The sequence below is a fragment of the Sinohyriopsis cumingii genome, chromosome 15 (assembly GCF_028554795.1).
Source record: "Sinohyriopsis cumingii isolate HCF-2022 chromosome 15, ASM2855479v2, whole genome shotgun sequence".
NCBI classification, from domain to species: Eukaryota; Metazoa; Mollusca; class Bivalvia; order Unionida; family Unionidae; genus Sinohyriopsis; species Sinohyriopsis cumingii.
The window spans coordinates 138,006,551-138,025,511 of NC_142975.1; the positions used below are offsets into that span (position 1 = coordinate 138,006,551).

An 18,961-nucleotide genomic window follows, 5' to 3' on the forward strand; every position below is an offset into this window, starting at 1 on the left:
CTGAATTGTTGAAATAATTCCTGAGGAAAAAAAAGTTAAAGATCTTGAAGTCGGCTTCATGAATACTTGATTTGAAATTTATCTGCAGTATGATTTATTTGAAGTTTTGTGCTTGATTCTAAACTACTTAGAACATACATACCCAGTCATGAGCATTAAGTCTGGCAGCTTCATTGTAAACATCAATGGCTGCCTTGTGTCTTGCTAGCAAGAATCTGGAAAAAGCATCTAAGCAGTGAAAAACAATCATACAACACATTAAGAATAATCAGTAACTTAATTCCCAAATTAAGAAGAAACATAGAAACTTGGAAAATTCTTCACTATCACGTCATAAAACACATACATGCTGCAGTAACTGAATGGCAATACTCAACCACAGACATTAACTCAAACTGGAGACTTTACAGTAAGCTGATTCTAGAGCCATAATTTAAGAATAAAACAGTAGAAAAAAACAATTTTAACAACTGACTAATGTATTAGTTACGTCAATGACCCATTTAGTATTTTAGAATATTGTATAACAGCAATTTTTTCCCATTAAAAAGTTTCAGCAATTTAGCAGTCACAGGGTGAGATAACAAAAACAGATCCTGTCAAACTTTAGAAACTTTATTATTATATCCTCTCTATATCTGCAAGGAGTAAATTTAAAAGTGACTAAAACTGGATTCCCATTTTTGAAAAAAATTACCAAATTGTATGTCTGCAAAAACTTTCTGCAATAAAATATTATACATCTGTAATTACAGTTCACAAGTCTTAATGTCATAAATGACACCATGGCATCTTATTAGGCAAAGAGTAAATGATCATGGCATCATATTAGGCAAGGAGTAAATGATCATGGCATCATATTAGGCAAAGAGTAAATGATGATCATGGCATCATCTTAGGCAAAGAGTAAATGATTATGGCATCATATTAGGCAAAGAGTAAATGATCATGGCATCATATTAGGCAAAGAATAAATGATCATGGCATCATATTAGGCAAAGAGTAAATGATGATCATGGCATCATCTTAGGCAAAGAATAAATGATCATGGCATCATATTAGGCAAAGAGTAAATGATCATGGCATCATATTAGGCAAATAATAAATGATCATGGCATCATATTAGGCAAAGAGTAAATGATCATGGCATCATATTAGGCAAAGAGTAAATGATCATGGCATCATATTTGGCAAAGAGTAAATGATCATGGCATCATATTGGGCAAAGAGTAAATGATCATGGCATCATAATAGGCAAAGAGTAAATGATCATGGCATCAGAATAGGCAAAGAAATGATCATGGCATCATATCAGGCGAAGAGTAAATGATCGTGGCATCATATTAGGCAAAAGAGTAAATGATCATGCCATCATATTAGGCAAAGAGTAAATGATCGTGGAATCAGGAATATCTCAACAAGGTGATACAAGTACATAACTATGATGTTTCAGGACTATCTAAATCCAAGGTAATATATAGGTATGACACAATGTTTCAGGAATATCTAAACCAAATGGGATACACCGCTATGATGTTTCAGGAATATCTAAACCCAAGGTAATATATAGGTATGATACGATGTTTCAGGAATATCTAAACCAAATGGGATACACCGCTATGATGTTTCAGGAATATCTAAACTGAAGGTGATGCATAGCTATGATGTTTCAGGAATATCTAACCCAAGTGGATATATAGCTATGATGTTCAGGAATTTCTAAAACCAAGGGGATTGATAATAATAATAATAATAATAAATAATAATAATAATCACTTTAATTTATTTAAAGAGGGTGATACAATTAGTTGCATGGAACTAATCCTCTTTGTGCCTCTCTATCATATGCATATTTACATTCCATGTTGATGTAGATAGTCACACACACACACACACACCACTGATAATGAGCTACATTTATATATGGACATAATAAGCAGAAAATTTTAAATGAACATGCTCTGACTAGGTACATTGTGTATGTACAGTACAAAAATAGACAACAAAGTGGAAGGTTAGTGAATTCATACTTTAAGTTGTAATGTATTTTGTCAAATTAAACAGGTTCCATTTCATCCATTGAATTAGATTATAATTAAATGCATTTATGTTTGTATTTTCTCTAATTTCTGTTGGGATTCTGTTCCAAATTAGTGATCCTGAGTAGAAAACTTTTCTTAAAGATTTCTTTATCTATTATATCTGCAGCAGCCCTGTGGTCTAAAATCTTTTAGACAAGATGATTTCTTTGTTGCAATAGTTTGCACAAATTTCAAAACCTTTTCATCTTAAGACAACAAATTTTGTGTCAGGTGGAATTTTCTCTGAACAGAAATTTCTTAGTTCATTGTGATTATAATTGACAATGGGTTCCTTTATTCTGGATGTTATGCTGACAACAAATTCTTTGAATATATTTGCTATTTCAACAGTCAATCATCTGACTTTTCTGGCTAAGTTGTTGGATTCTGGATGACTCTGTGGCACACATACCTGCACCTACTTTGTAAAAACTTTCAACATAGAATTCTTAATGCAATTATTTTGTAAGGCCAACTGATAGTAATTCTTCCTTGCCTGACTGATCATTTTGGTTACTATATTTCTCCATGTTTTGTAATGTGCCTGATTGACCATTTTGGTTACTATATTTCTCCATGTTTTGTACTTTGCTTGATTGACCATTTTGGTTACTATATTTCTCCATGTTTTGTACTTTGCTTCATTGATCATTGTGGTTACTTTATTTCTCCATGTTTTCTAATGTGCCTGTTGACCAACAGATTTGAAATAACCAAAGGTGTTCACAACATCTAGAGTGCCCAAAGTCCAGTTGTCCAGTTTTACTCTACGTGTTTTATAGTTTCATGAATTTCTAAACCCACATGGATACATAGCTATGATGTTTCAAGAATTTTTAAACCCATGGGGATACATATCTATGACATATCATGAATATCTAAACAGTGGTTTAGGTGGAGATGTGGCAAGGGATGTGCAGACAAATGGATGGATTGATGGACAGACAAATGGAGGGTATAGTAATATCCTCCACTAGTGCATGTGAATAATGAATAATAAAAAAATAATAATTTAAGTCAAGTTTCGATGTGGATACATACAGGGACCTGGCCACCTGTTTCAGATTGTCAGGGCTGTTAGGGTTTAGGAGGGCACAGGTCTGGAACAGCTCCAGAGATTCCTGAATCTTGCCCTCCTGTCTCAGGATCTGAGCTGAAAATATACATTGAACTATGTAAAAATAGGTGAAACAAGAATTCTAAAGAATGTTGTCCTGCCTCTCAACTGTGGCATAATACAATGTCACTAGAGCAAAAACCTCAGTCCTTCAAACCTTAACAGTAGGTCAGTGAGGTGAATAATAGTCATAATAAAAATACACCTATCAGGTCACTGTGACATACTTTTTCCATGATGAGTGGTCCCTCTAAGAAAATTACCCATCAAGTTTCTTGGCTGTACATAAAATATTGTCAGAAAAAGTGAGCTAAATACAAAAACTTAACATAATTACTAGAACATGAAAGTGTGATGTGATGTGATTTGGATTTTTAACGTAGCTTTAACAATTTTTCAGTCATATCGCTACGATGTCTGCAATGTGGCAGTTTATAGTGATGTCTAGCACTGGGGCATCATGCCGCAGACATGTAGCATGATGTCCCACCCAGTCACATTATCCTGACACCGGGCTGACCAGTCCTAACACTAACCTCTTAATGCTGAGCGCCAAGCGAGGGAGCTGTTAGTACCATTTTTGTAAGTCTTTGGTATGACTCAGCCGGGGATCGAACCCACGACCTCCCGCATCCGAGGCGGACGCTCTAACCACGAACATGAAAGTAGGTAAGCAAAGCCTATAATGCTTGTGGTAAGAAGTATCCTCCATGATTAATAAATCAATTAAGTTTTATGACTGCACATACAAATGGCAGAAAACCTGGGCTAATTGCATCTAACACCCTCCATGATTAATAAATAAATCAATTACGTTGTATGACTGCACATACAAATGGCAGAAAATCTGGGCTAATTGCATCTACTTGACATAATCATGAGAAACTTAAAAGCAGGTCATTGTGACCTAGTTTTGCACTTGATGAATAGTACCATCTAAGATGAATACACCCATCAAATTTCATGTCTGACTAAACTGTTTCAGAATAGTGAAGCTAAAAGCAAAACCGTAACATATTTGCTAGAGCAGGAAAAAGTCACTATCACATACGTTTGTCCACTGTGGGAGGTGATATGGGGTCAAAAAAATGTTTAAAGGGTTAAAATGTTTCTAGAGCCCAAAAGGTTTATATGGTCACAATTTTGGTAGGGACAAAGAGTCGAAAGTGTATGGGAACAACTGAGAATGGTAATGTTACAATATTTAGATACAATCCACAAAAACCTTTAATCCACCAACCACTTTTTGATTATGTTCAACACACCCCCTATAATACTGAGTGCTTTTTGATTGATATCCAAACATGCACCATACCATACAATACCCACTTTTTGAGTACTCTCCAACACCTACATTTTGAGTAAGATCAAACACCTACTTTTTATTACTATATAATGCCCCATAATGCCATCTAAAACACCTTGTGTAGTGTCTAAAAATCCCACACATTCTATCTGATGAAAAGGGTATGATGAAAAGAAGGTCGATGAAATCACACAAACATACAAACACACCACACCAAAGTTTAAGTTCAGTATGTGGACATGAAGGAAAACGTTAAACACATATGGTCATTGGGAAAATAGACATCTACCCAACGGGTTCCTGGGTGATGATTGTCATCGGAGTTGATGACACAAGCTTGAATATCTTTAAGTGTTCAATGTGGAAGTTCATCTTTAGCACACACAACAGGATTCCAAGAAGCTGCATATGACCTGTGAGTCTGAAGGTAATGAAATTCCCAGGTATCCATTTTTTTCTTTTTTCTTTTCTTATTTTCACAGGTTGTAAGTCATCAGTTCACAAATTTTCTTGAAAAATTATGTTAAGATAGTTGATGAACTGGTAGTGTCTGTATTCTGTTGCAACAAAGATTCAATGCATTTCATTTCCAGACAAATTAGTGGAGGTAAGAAGTGTTTACACCAGTCTTTATACCACTTTCTCAAAATCTCTTCTGAGATGAAAGTCCATGCCTCTTTCAGACACTCTTCAACTTGTCTTCTGAACTCATCACCAAACACTGGTCTTGTTGCATCCAACCAGAATGACTGGTTGGATACCTATAACAATGTTCCATGGTTAGGCCTGTAGGTTTTTCAGCCAATGAGCAAAACAGGAGACAAATATTCTTCTTGTTCTAGCCATCTTGAAATTATAACTGTATTTTTATCTTCTTCACATGTGGTTCATGGCTGTTCTTGTTGTTGTGGGTAGAAAACATCCTTATCACCTGTCTCCATAGGTTTTTCATGTTCCATTGTTTCTTTCTAATAATCTAGGATCACTGCTCTCAAACTGTTGATTTCCAGAATATTCTCAAATTCTGCATAAAAGATGTTCATTGTATTCACCGGATCTAGTTCAAACTAAGTTCCACACAAAGCTGGCCTGATTTTAAAGGTGGAAATGTTTTTTGTTGCTGCTTTTGTCTGGAAGGAAACCATATCCTCACAAATCATATTCTCCCACATCATCGCTATATGAAATACCATGGTTGCTGTTTGTGCTCAATTGAAAGGTGGCTTCAAATAGTGTCAGCAGCTCGGAATATATAACCAGGTCTGATATTTGTCTGCCTGATTCATTGGTAAGGTCCTTCAAAAACTGGAATGGGTTGGATAGGGCTGCCATATAGCCCTTGATAAGAGAAACTGAGTAAAGTCTCTCATCGAAAATGAAAAGAAAATTAGCTACTGCACTTATAAACAGACAGCTAGAATTAAAAAATTTCATACTGCAGTGACTGAAGTAGATTCTCCACTTGGTATCACAGACTTTGGATGCAGATGGTCTCCTGGACTGAATGATGCACCTTACTACTTTCCTTGAAAACTTGTACTGGCAGAGAGATTATTTGAGATGAATAAAGAATTAAGGTGGAGAATCTGCTGGTTGTTGTGAAAGAGACAATCCCTAAGCTGTGATGGAAGGTTCCTCATCTTGGGTAATGCTGTGGGCTGGTCATGTCAAGAAGATTGTAGATTTTTAGTTTTATGGGGTCTAAAGCTATTTTTCATCACATGATAGGCTATACATGGCAGCTAGCATATTTAGTGGAAGAACCCAGGAAGACCCCAGAAAGAACCATCAACCCATGGGAAGCTATTGGCAAGCTTTCTCACACACCATGTTGCTCAAACTGAGACTAGAACTTGCGTGGACAGAGATGAGCTTTAGATGATTTGGCCACTCTGGATCACAAGAAGATTGTTAGGTCCAGAAAGGGACAATCAAAATGAGCCGAGCAGTGGAAGTTCTTACTGTCCCTAGTGGATGACTCATTGGGTGTGTGAGTGACTCTTAATCCTCTTGGGATATTTGGAATTAGAAGGTCTGTCCTCAACTCCTTTTTGACCCCAATTCAGATTAAAAAGATGATGGTCCATGGACTGCAGCAACTCCCTCCCTACCATGGGACCAAGGCACTGATGACTATGGTTGCATGCAGCAGAAGGACCAATCACTTCAATGCAGTAAAGGGGGGGGGGGATATTTTCCAATATGACCCCCCCTCTGAAGACTAGCATCTGTACACTGATTCATAATTTAAAGTGAGATTCAATGATATCTTACAGATGGTGTGGGGGGGTCTCAAACAGATCCATCTCCTTATACCAAAGAGGCTCCAATTACCAGTGAATGGTTATAAATATGCTGGTGACCAGTCAATGACTGGTCAGGTGCTGCTCCACCCACACAGAGGGGTGTGTGACTCAATCTCAGCCAACACTAAGCTGTGGGCTAATTGAGAGTGCTCCTCCTCCATCACCAAGGAAGTGGGGCAATCACTCTCAGTCCTACTGAATGGAAAAGGGTGCTGCCCCTCTCTCAAGTGAAGGTTGTTGTTGTTATAGGGTTTAAGACCATTTTCAGTACAAGATAGGCTATACATGGCGGCCAGTATTAATGGTGGAGGAAGAACCTGGGAAAACCCCGGAAAGAACAACCGACCCACAAGAAGCTACCGGCAAGCTTTCTCACATATCCATATTGGCCAAGCCTGAGACTCGAACCCACACGGACAGAGATGAGATGGCAGTGATCCATGACGGAGAGCTCTTTAGACCACTTGGCCACTCTGGGCCCCTCAAGTGAAGGCTTTCTCCACAAGCTTATCTCCTTGATTAAGGAGAGCACTCAACATCTGTAAAGGGACATTTAGTAATCATCCTCTCAGATCACAGGGAGTCAAAGAAGGAAAACCTTTAAAATTCTGATCAGGAAGATGAAGGCACTTTATTCCTTCCTTTGTATGTATGTCTGCATTCTGAGACCTCATAGAATGCAAATGGGACATCCATCTGTCCTTTAACAGTCCATACATGCTAGGCAGCTTAGGTGAGTGTCCCACACCTACCACACTCTGTACTGACACCACTGCAAGAAAAAACTTATATGTAAGCACATGTATTATGTAAAAGTGTGACGTATTTGCATAGACTAAATCAACACTAATTAAAACAGCAAGAACTCATCCTTTCCAGGTTAAGTCAAATTAAGAATTAAAACAACCACTGATGTTTTAATATAAAAGTTCACAATGCCAACCTGAGTAGTAGAATTAAAACAAAAAATAAAAATGAATTTTTTTTAAACAAGTACTTGGGACAAATTATTAGCAAACGAAACACAGCTGGTAAGATTGCTAATAATGATACACAATTAAGTCAAACAGAATCCACAACTCCAAAAATGTGGCAAAACAAACCTTATACAAAAACCTGACCTAGTTGTCCTTAATGTAAAACCTCATAGCACATTGGTTTCAATCGATTAGGTCCATCAAATGTTATTCAGTGAAATTGAAGGGAAAAGTTCCAAGTGAAATGGAGCAATACCTGTTTAAAATGCTGCTGAAAAAAAGGTCAAGATGTCTTCTTCATGTAAGCCTCGTGTTATAATTTATTTCAATCTATTTGTCGCAGACAGGATAGGATAGGATATGATCTTGTGTAAAATGACAACAGACATGAGACATAAATCACGTATTTGATACAGAATCTGGTTGTCATTTTGCAAACCATATGTAAAATACAAGTGCAGTGGAAACAACAGGACTGCTTCCAAATCCCATGAACTAAAGTACTGACAAAATACTTGACATGTGATAATATAACAGGAAATATAAATTTTATAAAAACTCTTCTAAAACTTTCTAAAACTTCCAAATTGCTGCTTCATTTATGTATCTTTTTGAACTATTGATCTAACTTGACAAAGCAGTAAAAGGTGGAGAAACTGCACAAGGTCTGAGATTTAGTTCAAACAAATGCAATTCAAACGGCTTCAGATAAAATGCCTACAGGTACATGTATTATGAACAGATGCATCTGTAACCATCTAATTACCTACCCACCTCTGGCACACACATGGTCTGTTTGTAACCCTATACTACCTTCCCACCTCTGACCCCCACATGACCATGGTCTGTTTGGAATCCTCTGTGTACCTTCCCATCTCTAGTGCATTTATGGCCATGATCTGTTTGTAACTCTCTACTTACCTTTTCACCCATGACACAAACACGTACATGACCATGGTCTGTTTGTAACCTTCTACTTACCTTTCCACCAATAAGACCATGGTCTGTCTGTAATTCTCTACTTACCTTCCCACCAATGACAAACATGACCTTGGTATGTTTGTAACCCTCTACTCACCTTCCCACCTCTGACACACATGACCATGGTCTGTCGATATTTCTCTATTTACCATCAAACCAGTGACATACACATGGTATATTTGCCATCCAAATTGTGTCTCCCTGTTATTATAGTTTGTTGAAAATTATTCTAAAATGTTGCTGCAATCTAAATTTGAAATACATCTGACATTTTGTCTCTGTTGCCAGACACTCCACAGAAGCCATACATAATACCCAATTTCTCATAAATATTAACCACATGGAAAATCAAGCTACTAGCTTTTATGAATTTCTACCCAGCAGTTAAGTGGAGATAAGGTTTTGGACAGATCAATGGATAGGATGGTGGAAGTTATATCAGTATCCTTACATTTTTTTCACCTTTGTCTTTATTTATTTGATTTAAGTGTTACTGATACTTGAACTTTGTTTCAAACTGTACTTTGGATATATGTAAATTTGATAACTTGCAAACTGTAACTCGCAACCAGGTTACTTGTAACAGTGTTACCTTGGATACTTATTAACATTGTTAGTTTGGATATTTGTAACATGGCCAACTGTGATACTTGTAACACTGCCAGCTATGATACTTGTAACACTGCCAACTAAGATACTTGTAACACTGCCAACTAAGGTACTTGTAACATTGTTACCTTGCACATATACAGCATATTCACACATGCCACCACTCTCCCCTAACTGCTCCCTTATTAGGGCTTTACAAGCTTCAAACTCCTTTCTCACATAGTGAAGATGAATCAACCAGTTACGTCTCTCAAATATTGGAATTTCAGGTGCTGAAAAAAGAATCATGATGTACATTTAATTTTCTTAAAAATTTGTCTTTTAATTTCTATACTTATCATTGCAGCAGTAAAAAAAGCAAAAGTAACAAGTAAAAGTAATGCATAAATGAGGAAAAGATAGTTTAACATTTGGTTTCTTTTGTTGCTTTATGTCACAGACACACAAATAGGTTATTTAGTACTCAGACAACTGGAGTAATGTGCCTTACCCAGGAACACACCACAGTAGCTAACCTCAGCTAATATAATGGCAGGATTTAACCCTGCACCATTTCAGATGTTAGTCCAGCACCCAGTCACTGAACTACTGTAGCTTCCGAAGTCAAAGTTTAAACCATGTTTTGTTTTATAACCTTTCAATTGAATCTTTATAAGTCTAATGCATAAGACTGTTAACTTGCTGTAAGGTGTATACAAATGAACAATGGTATGGAAATCTTCCTTCTTACCTACATAAGTAACTGTACAGCAGAAGACCACATAATTTTATCTAAATTCTGGTTCAGTATCCTTAGACTTTATAAAGAGATGAACCCAAATATCAGGTATGAAATTTGGAAAATCATTACAAATATATTATGCAAACTGATCATAACAGTAGACAAACTCAAGTTGGGGGTGCGGGATTCAAAAATGGGATTACCCAGTATTGTAACATAATGAAGAAATGTCTAAGGTTTTGGAGTTTGAATTTTTTACTTTTTCCCACCAGTAAACACAGTTTTGATAATACAGGACCTGATTTATATGGACTTGTTCCAAAATAGAAAAGAATAACTGGAATGTGATCCAAGAAATGACACTATGTCAGACTGAAAGCATCACAATGGTTTGAGTTAAATTGCTTACATAATGTAGAGGTATGTTTTCCCAGTGCACTGGGTCATGTTTTAAATGGTCAATTGAGATAGATAGGATCTGAAGACCAGACAGACAGTTTACCTTTTCGTGGCTTTGGTTTGGGAGGTGCTGCAGGGAGATTTGGAACATCAGGATCCACCCCACCAGGAACCACATCATCTTCTGGAGCTGATGGTAAAACATCATTCTGGAATCAAAAGCAACATTTCAATGAAGAAAGCAAAGTATAACAAAGTATTCTCGACAAAAAAAACTTGACGCAAAATCTGTTGATAACATGACAAGAATAAAAAGTATAATGAAAACATCAAGGCAGTGTCACCTGTGTGGAGTGTGATGAGATAAAGACAACAAAGATATTTAGATCTTAAAGAAAGCATATAAAAAGTTTCCATTTTAACCTGCCAAAGACTAACTATTTTTATGACATCGTTGTATTTAAGTAGGGATTAAATACATTTTTAATTAACTGTGTGTATTTTTCTGTCAGAATTTGCAACCAAATAATGACTTGCCAGTAAAAAAATGTATGAGAAAAAAAATCAGTGCGTTGCTTTTTTATATAAATATTTGACATCAGATTTTTGTTTATACAGTAACCATCACTCCACAAGCCAGTATAGTATGCAACAACACTTCTGATTGGTTTGATCCTTATAAGTCTGCAATGTCAAGCGTACAAGCTCTCTATAGGTTTTTGACACTGAAATCCTAGTCCATTAATTTTGATGGATTAGGAATCCTCTCAAGAAAACAGAGTATTCAGTGTAAACAGAGGAAGTCTATTAGTGGTCTTAAAATAATTACATTTATGGCAAACATACAAAAGTTTACTATAATAAATCTTACTGAGTATAATTACAATTGAACCAATTAGTTTTATTTAAATTTTTATCATTTTCACTTGTGTGAAAATGAAAAATCTTCATTTCATTCTGTTTATGTAATTAATTTTCTTGCCCACTTTTACTTTTCTTTAATTTAATATGGAGAATGTACATCAACTAAATTCAGAGTTTCTAAAATATGAAAGTTTATGTGGGACAAAAACAGACATCTAAAAGTCCAGGATGTACTGGAAGTTCTTACTGAGAGTTCTGGTGCAGTTATTAAAACACTTTTAATAATTAGTCAATATATGAAAGCATCTCATCAAACAAGTCCAAAAAGTCACTGCTTGATTATTGCAGCTGATCTAGAAATCACGAACTCATGTGATTTGATTCAGCTTTGTTAATGAATGTTATTAGCTTCATTGCACTCAAAGCAAACTGACTCATATTTAAAGGGATTCATCCAGTGTAGGTGGATTTACACAGTCATGCATCCTGGAGAAAATGCTTATGTTATCACTAGGCATGCACTTTCGTTCAACATAGGTAGTCAAGAAAATCTGCTAAGAATACATTAATTATTGAGGAAAGCCATACGCAGAGTGGTGTACAAATGTTCCTGGATGCAGTTAAGAGTTAAACATGTATATACACCGTGTAAATATTCTCAGTGATTAAAGAAAGATGTGCTGCTGGATGTCAGACTTGGGGTTGACACGGCTCCTTTAGTTAGGTGATCCCTGAGTATTGCTCATTGATATTACACTGATAAGTGTTGAATTTCATGGAGTGGTTGTGTCTCCCTGACCTAAGTAATACTCGTGAAAGATGGTATATTACTTAGATGGTGACCAAGATGTTCATAATCTTGTATAAAAGTGTAACATCTGCAGTTATTCTTCGTTGTTCTGTAGTTGATCTCTCACCATAGTAGAGTCATCAAGATAGTGACACTTTCTGGGTTTTTGGTAGCTGAATGGTTGACTGAGTCTGAAGTATGCTGCATTTCTCTGAACTGACTACATCTCTATGATTTGCTTGTTCATTTGTAGATTCCGTTTAACTTTTTGTTGATTGTGTTTCAAGTTTCAAGCCATATACACTTTATTCTTTTTAAGTCATACAGTTAATTTGCCAGTTTTACTTCATGTTATTATTAAGCTCAACACTGGACATTGATGATTAATTTCAAAATTCTGTCTTTCCGCTGATTTGTTAAAGAGACTTTTGTTGGGTTTGGTAATAACATGCATATTATGTCCCACTTGTCTATATTAAACTTTATTTACCAGGAAGCGCTTCACTTGACTGGGCCATTAGGTCTTATTAAGTATAATGTGATCATTGCCAATGGTAACTTGTCTGTAAGGGACAACATCATCAGCAAACAGATGAACTGTCGATTGTAGTTGGTCAGCAATATTATTTATATGAGGAATAGTGTTGAGCCAAATATATTTCCCTGAAAGACTGGAGTTGTTGCTAATGCAGTGCCATCCAGGACAACTTATTGTCTCTAACCAGAGGAAGATTCAATCAATCTCACTGTATCTCCATTGGTTCCATATTATGGCAGCCTAATTGACATGAGATGAGAGATCCTGTCAAAAGCTTTGGAAAAATTCAAGATGGCCCTATCTATATGTGTTCCCTTGTCCATGTTTTTTAATGTCGTCTGTATTCATTAAAAGTTTTATTTTACATGTTCAAAATTCATTTTGGTTTTTATGTAATATGTTTTCATTGTTCATATGCTTCATTACTTATGCATTATATTGCTAATCAATGAACCACTCAAATCATTATTATTATTATTTTTCATGTTGATTAATGGAAAGTCCTTCTTATATAACATTCTATGATAGCAAAAAATGTTGTTGTATTTATCATCACATCATTTTGTCAACTTCTAGAAAATAACGTAAATTTGCCTTAAAAAATTTCAATCCTGCTGATGAAATGCTGAAATTTATTTTTAAGATGTTGAAAGACTAGTAAATTATTAATATTTATCCTCATGTATGCCCCTTGCTCTTATGAAGACTGCTTACTAACGATATTTCTACCGAAAGCTGTAAACTTTGCATACAAAATGAAGCATGTGACCTATGAATAGGAAAACAGATTCCCTGGGTTACATATAATATTTCTCACTTGGCTTTTACAAACAAACAATTCTGTTGGAGTAAGACAAAATACTGATACTGCTTTGGATAATAATGTGCATTACAAAACCAGCCAGAACCAGTCTAGCAGGCAGTTAAATTGTTCCAGAAATAATTGCAACTGGTTCACTGAAGCATGGCCAAGTAATGGGATTAAGGCTAGTATATATATATATGCAAAAAGCTGTTAATTCATTACATTACTGTTGTAATCTGGAGAATTTATGCCAAATGCAGGTTGCTTCTTGAGGTATTTTAAGTAATAAAGCAATCAATTTTTTTAATCATTTTTTTTATTTCATTACATCCTATTGTATTTGGTGGAGGTGAGATAAAAAGGTAAGACTGACAAAAAAATATTTTGGGTGAAAATACTTCAGTAAGTATTTTGAATATTTTTATAATCTTGTTTAATTGCTACTGTGTTCTTTAAGATGGAAATACCCAATGTCATCAAAATATACTCTTAAAGGACACAAGCTAGCTACCATTCAAGCAACAAAATATCTTAGAAAGGAATTCTCCAGAGACCTCTCTTGGAAAAGGCACCTAGACAGAGAAATAAGGGAACAGTAACCTTGGTTTCCTGCACTGAAACCACCAAATAAACAACAAGGAAGTAAAAAGTACAGCATATTTCTTGCTTGTGTGACCTGGCCTTGAGTACTGCCCAGTCATGTGGAACCCACATAATGAAGACCCAATACATAAGATAAAGATGGTTCAGAGGAGAGCTGCTAGATTCACCATAAAACAGATACCGTAATACTATCACTATCAGTACAGTGTTGAACCATCTCCAGTGGGAATCACTCAAATCCAGGCAAACCAATGCCCAGCTGACCATGTTGTATACAATAGTGAAGAACCTAGTAGACATACCGATGGACAAATACTTGACCCTAAGGTAAAGCCAAATTAGGGCAGACTACAGAAAGACATTCCAATTAAAGTCAGCATCAACATATTTTTTCAAGTTAAACTTCTTTCCAAATACATTTGGGACTTGGAACAAATTAACATCAATAAATGCAGAAGCTCCTGACTTGGTATCGAACAAGCACAAGCCTAACAAAAGCACAGTCTAATGAACTAGTCAGCTACATGAAAGACCAAGTGAATCTTGAGGCTCATCTGTCTCATCACGGTAGCCAGATTGGACTGAGTATGATGGGACGAACATGTAGACAGATACTCTTTCACTTACCTCTGCCTTTCCTATCATTACTCTTCTGTCTGACATATCGTTACCTTCATTCATATGTTCTTCACCACACCCCACGAGTTTCTTAATAGTCAAGTGTGACATTTTATAACGAAAATAGATTCCATTTTATTTCAGTAAACGCGCCTACATTTGTATAGACTTTTATCAAAATTTTATTAAAAAGTTCCACGGCTACTCGGTAGACACCAAACAGGACCTTATCAAAACAAATGCTGTCGCTGAAATTGTCACATCTCGAAATTATGTTACCATCCTTTACACATTTCGTAATCGACGTTATACGTGTAAATGTACCAAACTTTTCCAACACAAGAACAATAATACTATTTAGTTAAAATACTGTCACCTACTTCTGTTGGAACCGACGCCTTTATAGGAATAGGACCCGCTTCTCCAGTTTCGGCCATCCTAGACACCGGAAATAAACAAACTATTTGGACTTACTTCGCATCGATGGAAAGCAAAGTTGGTGATTGGTTTAAATAGGTGGAATGTAACTCGCACATAGTCTGGTTCTCCGACACCTCCTCAATTCTTTACTATTCAAAACGAAGAGCAACAAGGTCCTGTGAGGTCGGGGAACCAGACGAGGTCCAACCGCACCAGAGGCATGACTAAACTGCGAAAAGTTACCAAAAGTTCGAAAAGTTGAGAACAGTTACAAAAACTTACAAAAATTACAAAAACGTTAAGAAAAATACAAAGCTAAGACGAGAAAAGTTGCCTTGAATTGAGTATTTAAGCTTATTTTCTTTCCAAATTTCGGTCACTCAAAGTTACAACAAAGTCATTTTCTTGACATTTTATTTTGATAAAACAAGTAATTAATAGCAAAGGTTTTCGTTATCTTCACTGCATCATTGTAAATGCATATATCGAAACAGCTATAAAAACTTGATTTTGGCATCGAAAAATAAAGTTAAAACGGATGGGAAAAGTGCTTCTAAATTCTTTATTTTGTAGATTTCTTTCAGGACGGCATACATATTTTAAATTTAAACATGAGTTATTATGTCAAATGTTGTCTCTCGTTTTTAGTTTTTATTCTTGTTTTGATTTTAAATTTTATTATTTCTTTAGGATGTTGTTATTAATGGTAGTGGTGTTTTTAAATGTACTGTTTTTCACGAAATGTCCATGCACCATGCGAATGATTGCAATTTCCTTCCATAAAGACTTCAAAGTCAATATCCTTTTAAACGTTATAATTCTTCTTACATTTCTTAAAATCGAAGTAGTGATTGAAACCGTGGTAAGATCATGTTGGGTCCTTTTCGCAGACGGTAGGCCATGTTTGCGAAAAGGGCCTCATTACTACAGGAACCTACAAACACTCGTTATTAAAACTATATCTTAAATAATTTTGAAAATCAGTTATTACACATTATAATTTAATTTGTGAAACAGAAATACTGATTGCAACTGACAATAAAATATAGTCGATTCATTTCGCAGATAAGTCCTTTACGCGACAAGGATATCATTCGCAAAAAGGATTTATTTTTTTAAATACTTTACATACAAAAATATATATTAAATCCTACGTAAAATGAGTTATTGCACAATATAATTTAATTTGTGATACAGAAGTATTAATTGAAACTGAAAATCAAACTAAAACAGTAGGGTCGGTCAATATATATATATAATTTAAAATTTTAGAATTGCAATTAAAAAAAAACAACACAAACGCCGATAATTCTGTGCAACTAGTTTCGCATTTACGATTTGCTTCATAATTCTTTAGTGTTTTACAACCTTTAACAAAATCGCTTCCTTCATATATTAAAAATACTATTGATTTCATGAAAAAGTTGAAGTCTATTCCACAGCTATCTAATAAACCAATCCTGGTATCATTATGTGCAACATCACTATATACCAACATTCCGCATACAGATGGCATCAAAGCGTGTAAATATTTTCTTGATAACAATCCTAATAATATCACACTATCTAGTGAAGATATTTGTAAAATAATAAAACTTTTCTTGGAAAAGAATTGTTTTCAATGTAATAATACGAATTCCATCAAAATAATGGGTACGGCAATGGTAGTCCTATGGTTCCTTCATACGCTTCCCTTTTCATGGGTAAATTAGACAAATATTTTCTTCAAAACGAAAAGTTTAATACATTTGTTTGGTTTAGAATTTTAGATGACATCTCGATGATTTAGAACCATTCATCAGAATAAATGAACAAAATTCATCGATCGCCTAAATCATTTTCACCCGACGATTAAACTTACTTATCCTGCATCTAGTACGCAAGTTTCAGTTTTAGATGTAAATGTAATAATAAATATTGATAACACCATCTATACAAATATTTGTGTCAAGGAAACTGATATCCACCAAACATATTTCCAAAATAGAAATTATCCTACACATATAATTGATTCTGCGCTGAACAAAGCCCGTAATCTTACTCAACATGAGGCTTTAAACACCGCAAAATGTACAATAGAGAAAAATATAATTCCTTTCACAATACAATATAATCCTTCATTACCTAATATAGGCCTTATAATGAAAAAATATTGGAGTCTCCTAAATTTATCAAATAAAAACAGCATAAAAACACTTTACAAAAATAGACCAATTCATGCTTGTAGAAGACCCAAGAATTTGAAAGATGTTTTTAGTTAGAACTAAACAGCCAGAAAATAAATAAAAGATATTTTCATCATTTAAATGTAACAGACATCGGTGCTCTCAATGTGCAAATATCAGAGAAATTACTTCTTTTAGAAGCGCCAATACAAAAGAAGTATTTTCTCTACGTTATAGCACTATCTGCATATCAACTGATTTATTTGATAATCTGTAAAAAATGTAACATGCAATATATTGGACAAAAACATTTATACAATGTTAATATTTCAATACATTTTAATACCAATAATCACTTTACTCGATTTTTATTTTATGCCAATAAATATTGTGCATGAAGACATGAACACACTCATAAAAGAAAGTTATTATATGCTCATTTTTTCTTCGTTAACTTTACATTGTCAGAATCGTGCAATATTAGCCGATACTGAACTCGCGTGCAAATACACATATTGCATTCACGTGCATAAAGGAACTACTTTATATTATAAATAAATAATGGACGCAGTTGCCAACACTTTTGATTTGTAAACAAATTATGTACACTCGCGTAGTAGCCGCTTTACGTTGTGGTTGTTTAAATTTGTTTCTGAATGAAGTAAAGCAGATGTTTCTTGGACTGCAACAAACCAGCTGCATTGGCACATTACGCGTTAACTTTTTTGATACAGTGTTTCGGATTTAGGCTAGCTATGCAACATACGCAAGAAAGGGCCCTTACAAATAATATATAAGTGACAAGGCATATACTGTCTTCTTTAGCTGGTGATAAGAATGGCAAAAAGATATACTTACAATTTTACATCCTGAATTTCCTCAAAATGTACTTTCTTAGTTTTGCAAATCCGAATTACATGAGCCATGTCATAGGTTCTCAATCTTGATTACACCTTTCGAAATTGTACTGTAATTTCGAATATAAGTGCAGATACATCCTCTTTATTGCACTCAAAATGAAGTAAGCATTAAATTCCATAGCGTCTTTTTGATAATTGCAATTGAAAGACTTCATATTTTCCCCACATTATGATTTCAAACATTCAATGACAGAAACAGAAACACATTTGCAGATGTAAACATGCTTCTCCCTCGTTTCTTCAATCCGATGTATTTCGTGTAGAAATAGCACATATAAATCCAGTCCATAATCACGAAATTTCGTAGAATCGAAAAAAATGCCAAAATATATTCATTCCAGATCAAATGGAAAAGTTGTTGCAATGCGCATTCATTCACGATATGACTCCAAATTTCAATTTTAATTAGACACGCCATTTTCTTTCGAAAGTTATGTCGAGCGCGCAAGTAAGTTCAGATTTATCTGGGCGGAGTTATGTGCGCAGTAATAATGTTGTTGTTGTGTAATGATGAATCTGCGCTTGTGCATTTAGTTTGGAATACAGCACACATTCAGGTACTTTGTTTCTTGTAGTGTATTTTGTTAATATAATTATACATTAGGTAGAATAAAAAAATGAGCATATAATAAAAAGGTTACTGCATTTGTATGGGAAAATATGAACTGATTTTGTCGGATGGAGATACTTCATTCCCAAGGTCGTGCAGTATTTCCATTCGAAAAACTCGTTCATATTTCC

At 35.0% G+C, this 18,961-nt stretch overlaps 1 protein-coding gene across 1 annotated transcript in view; it reads right to left on the reverse strand.

The window, feature by feature from the left end:
• The window catches only part of LOC149782883 (BBSome complex member BBS4-like), a 64,539-nt gene extending 49,328 nt beyond the window's left edge, over positions 1-15,211 (reverse strand). Inside the window, exons 1-5 of the mRNA XM_089934428.1 lie at positions 15,096-15,211; positions 10,601-10,706; positions 9,506-9,649; positions 3,123-3,234; positions 143-215 (exon numbers count right to left, since the gene is read on the reverse strand). Coding sequence (XP_089790554.1) covers positions 143-215; positions 3,123-3,234; positions 9,506-9,649; positions 10,601-10,706; positions 15,096-15,152 — 492 coding nt within the window. The 5' untranslated portion in view covers positions 15,153-15,211. The remainder of the gene's footprint in view (positions 1-142; positions 216-3,122; positions 3,235-9,505; positions 9,650-10,600; positions 10,707-15,095) is intronic.
• Positions 15,212-18,961: the final 3,750 nt, after the last annotated feature.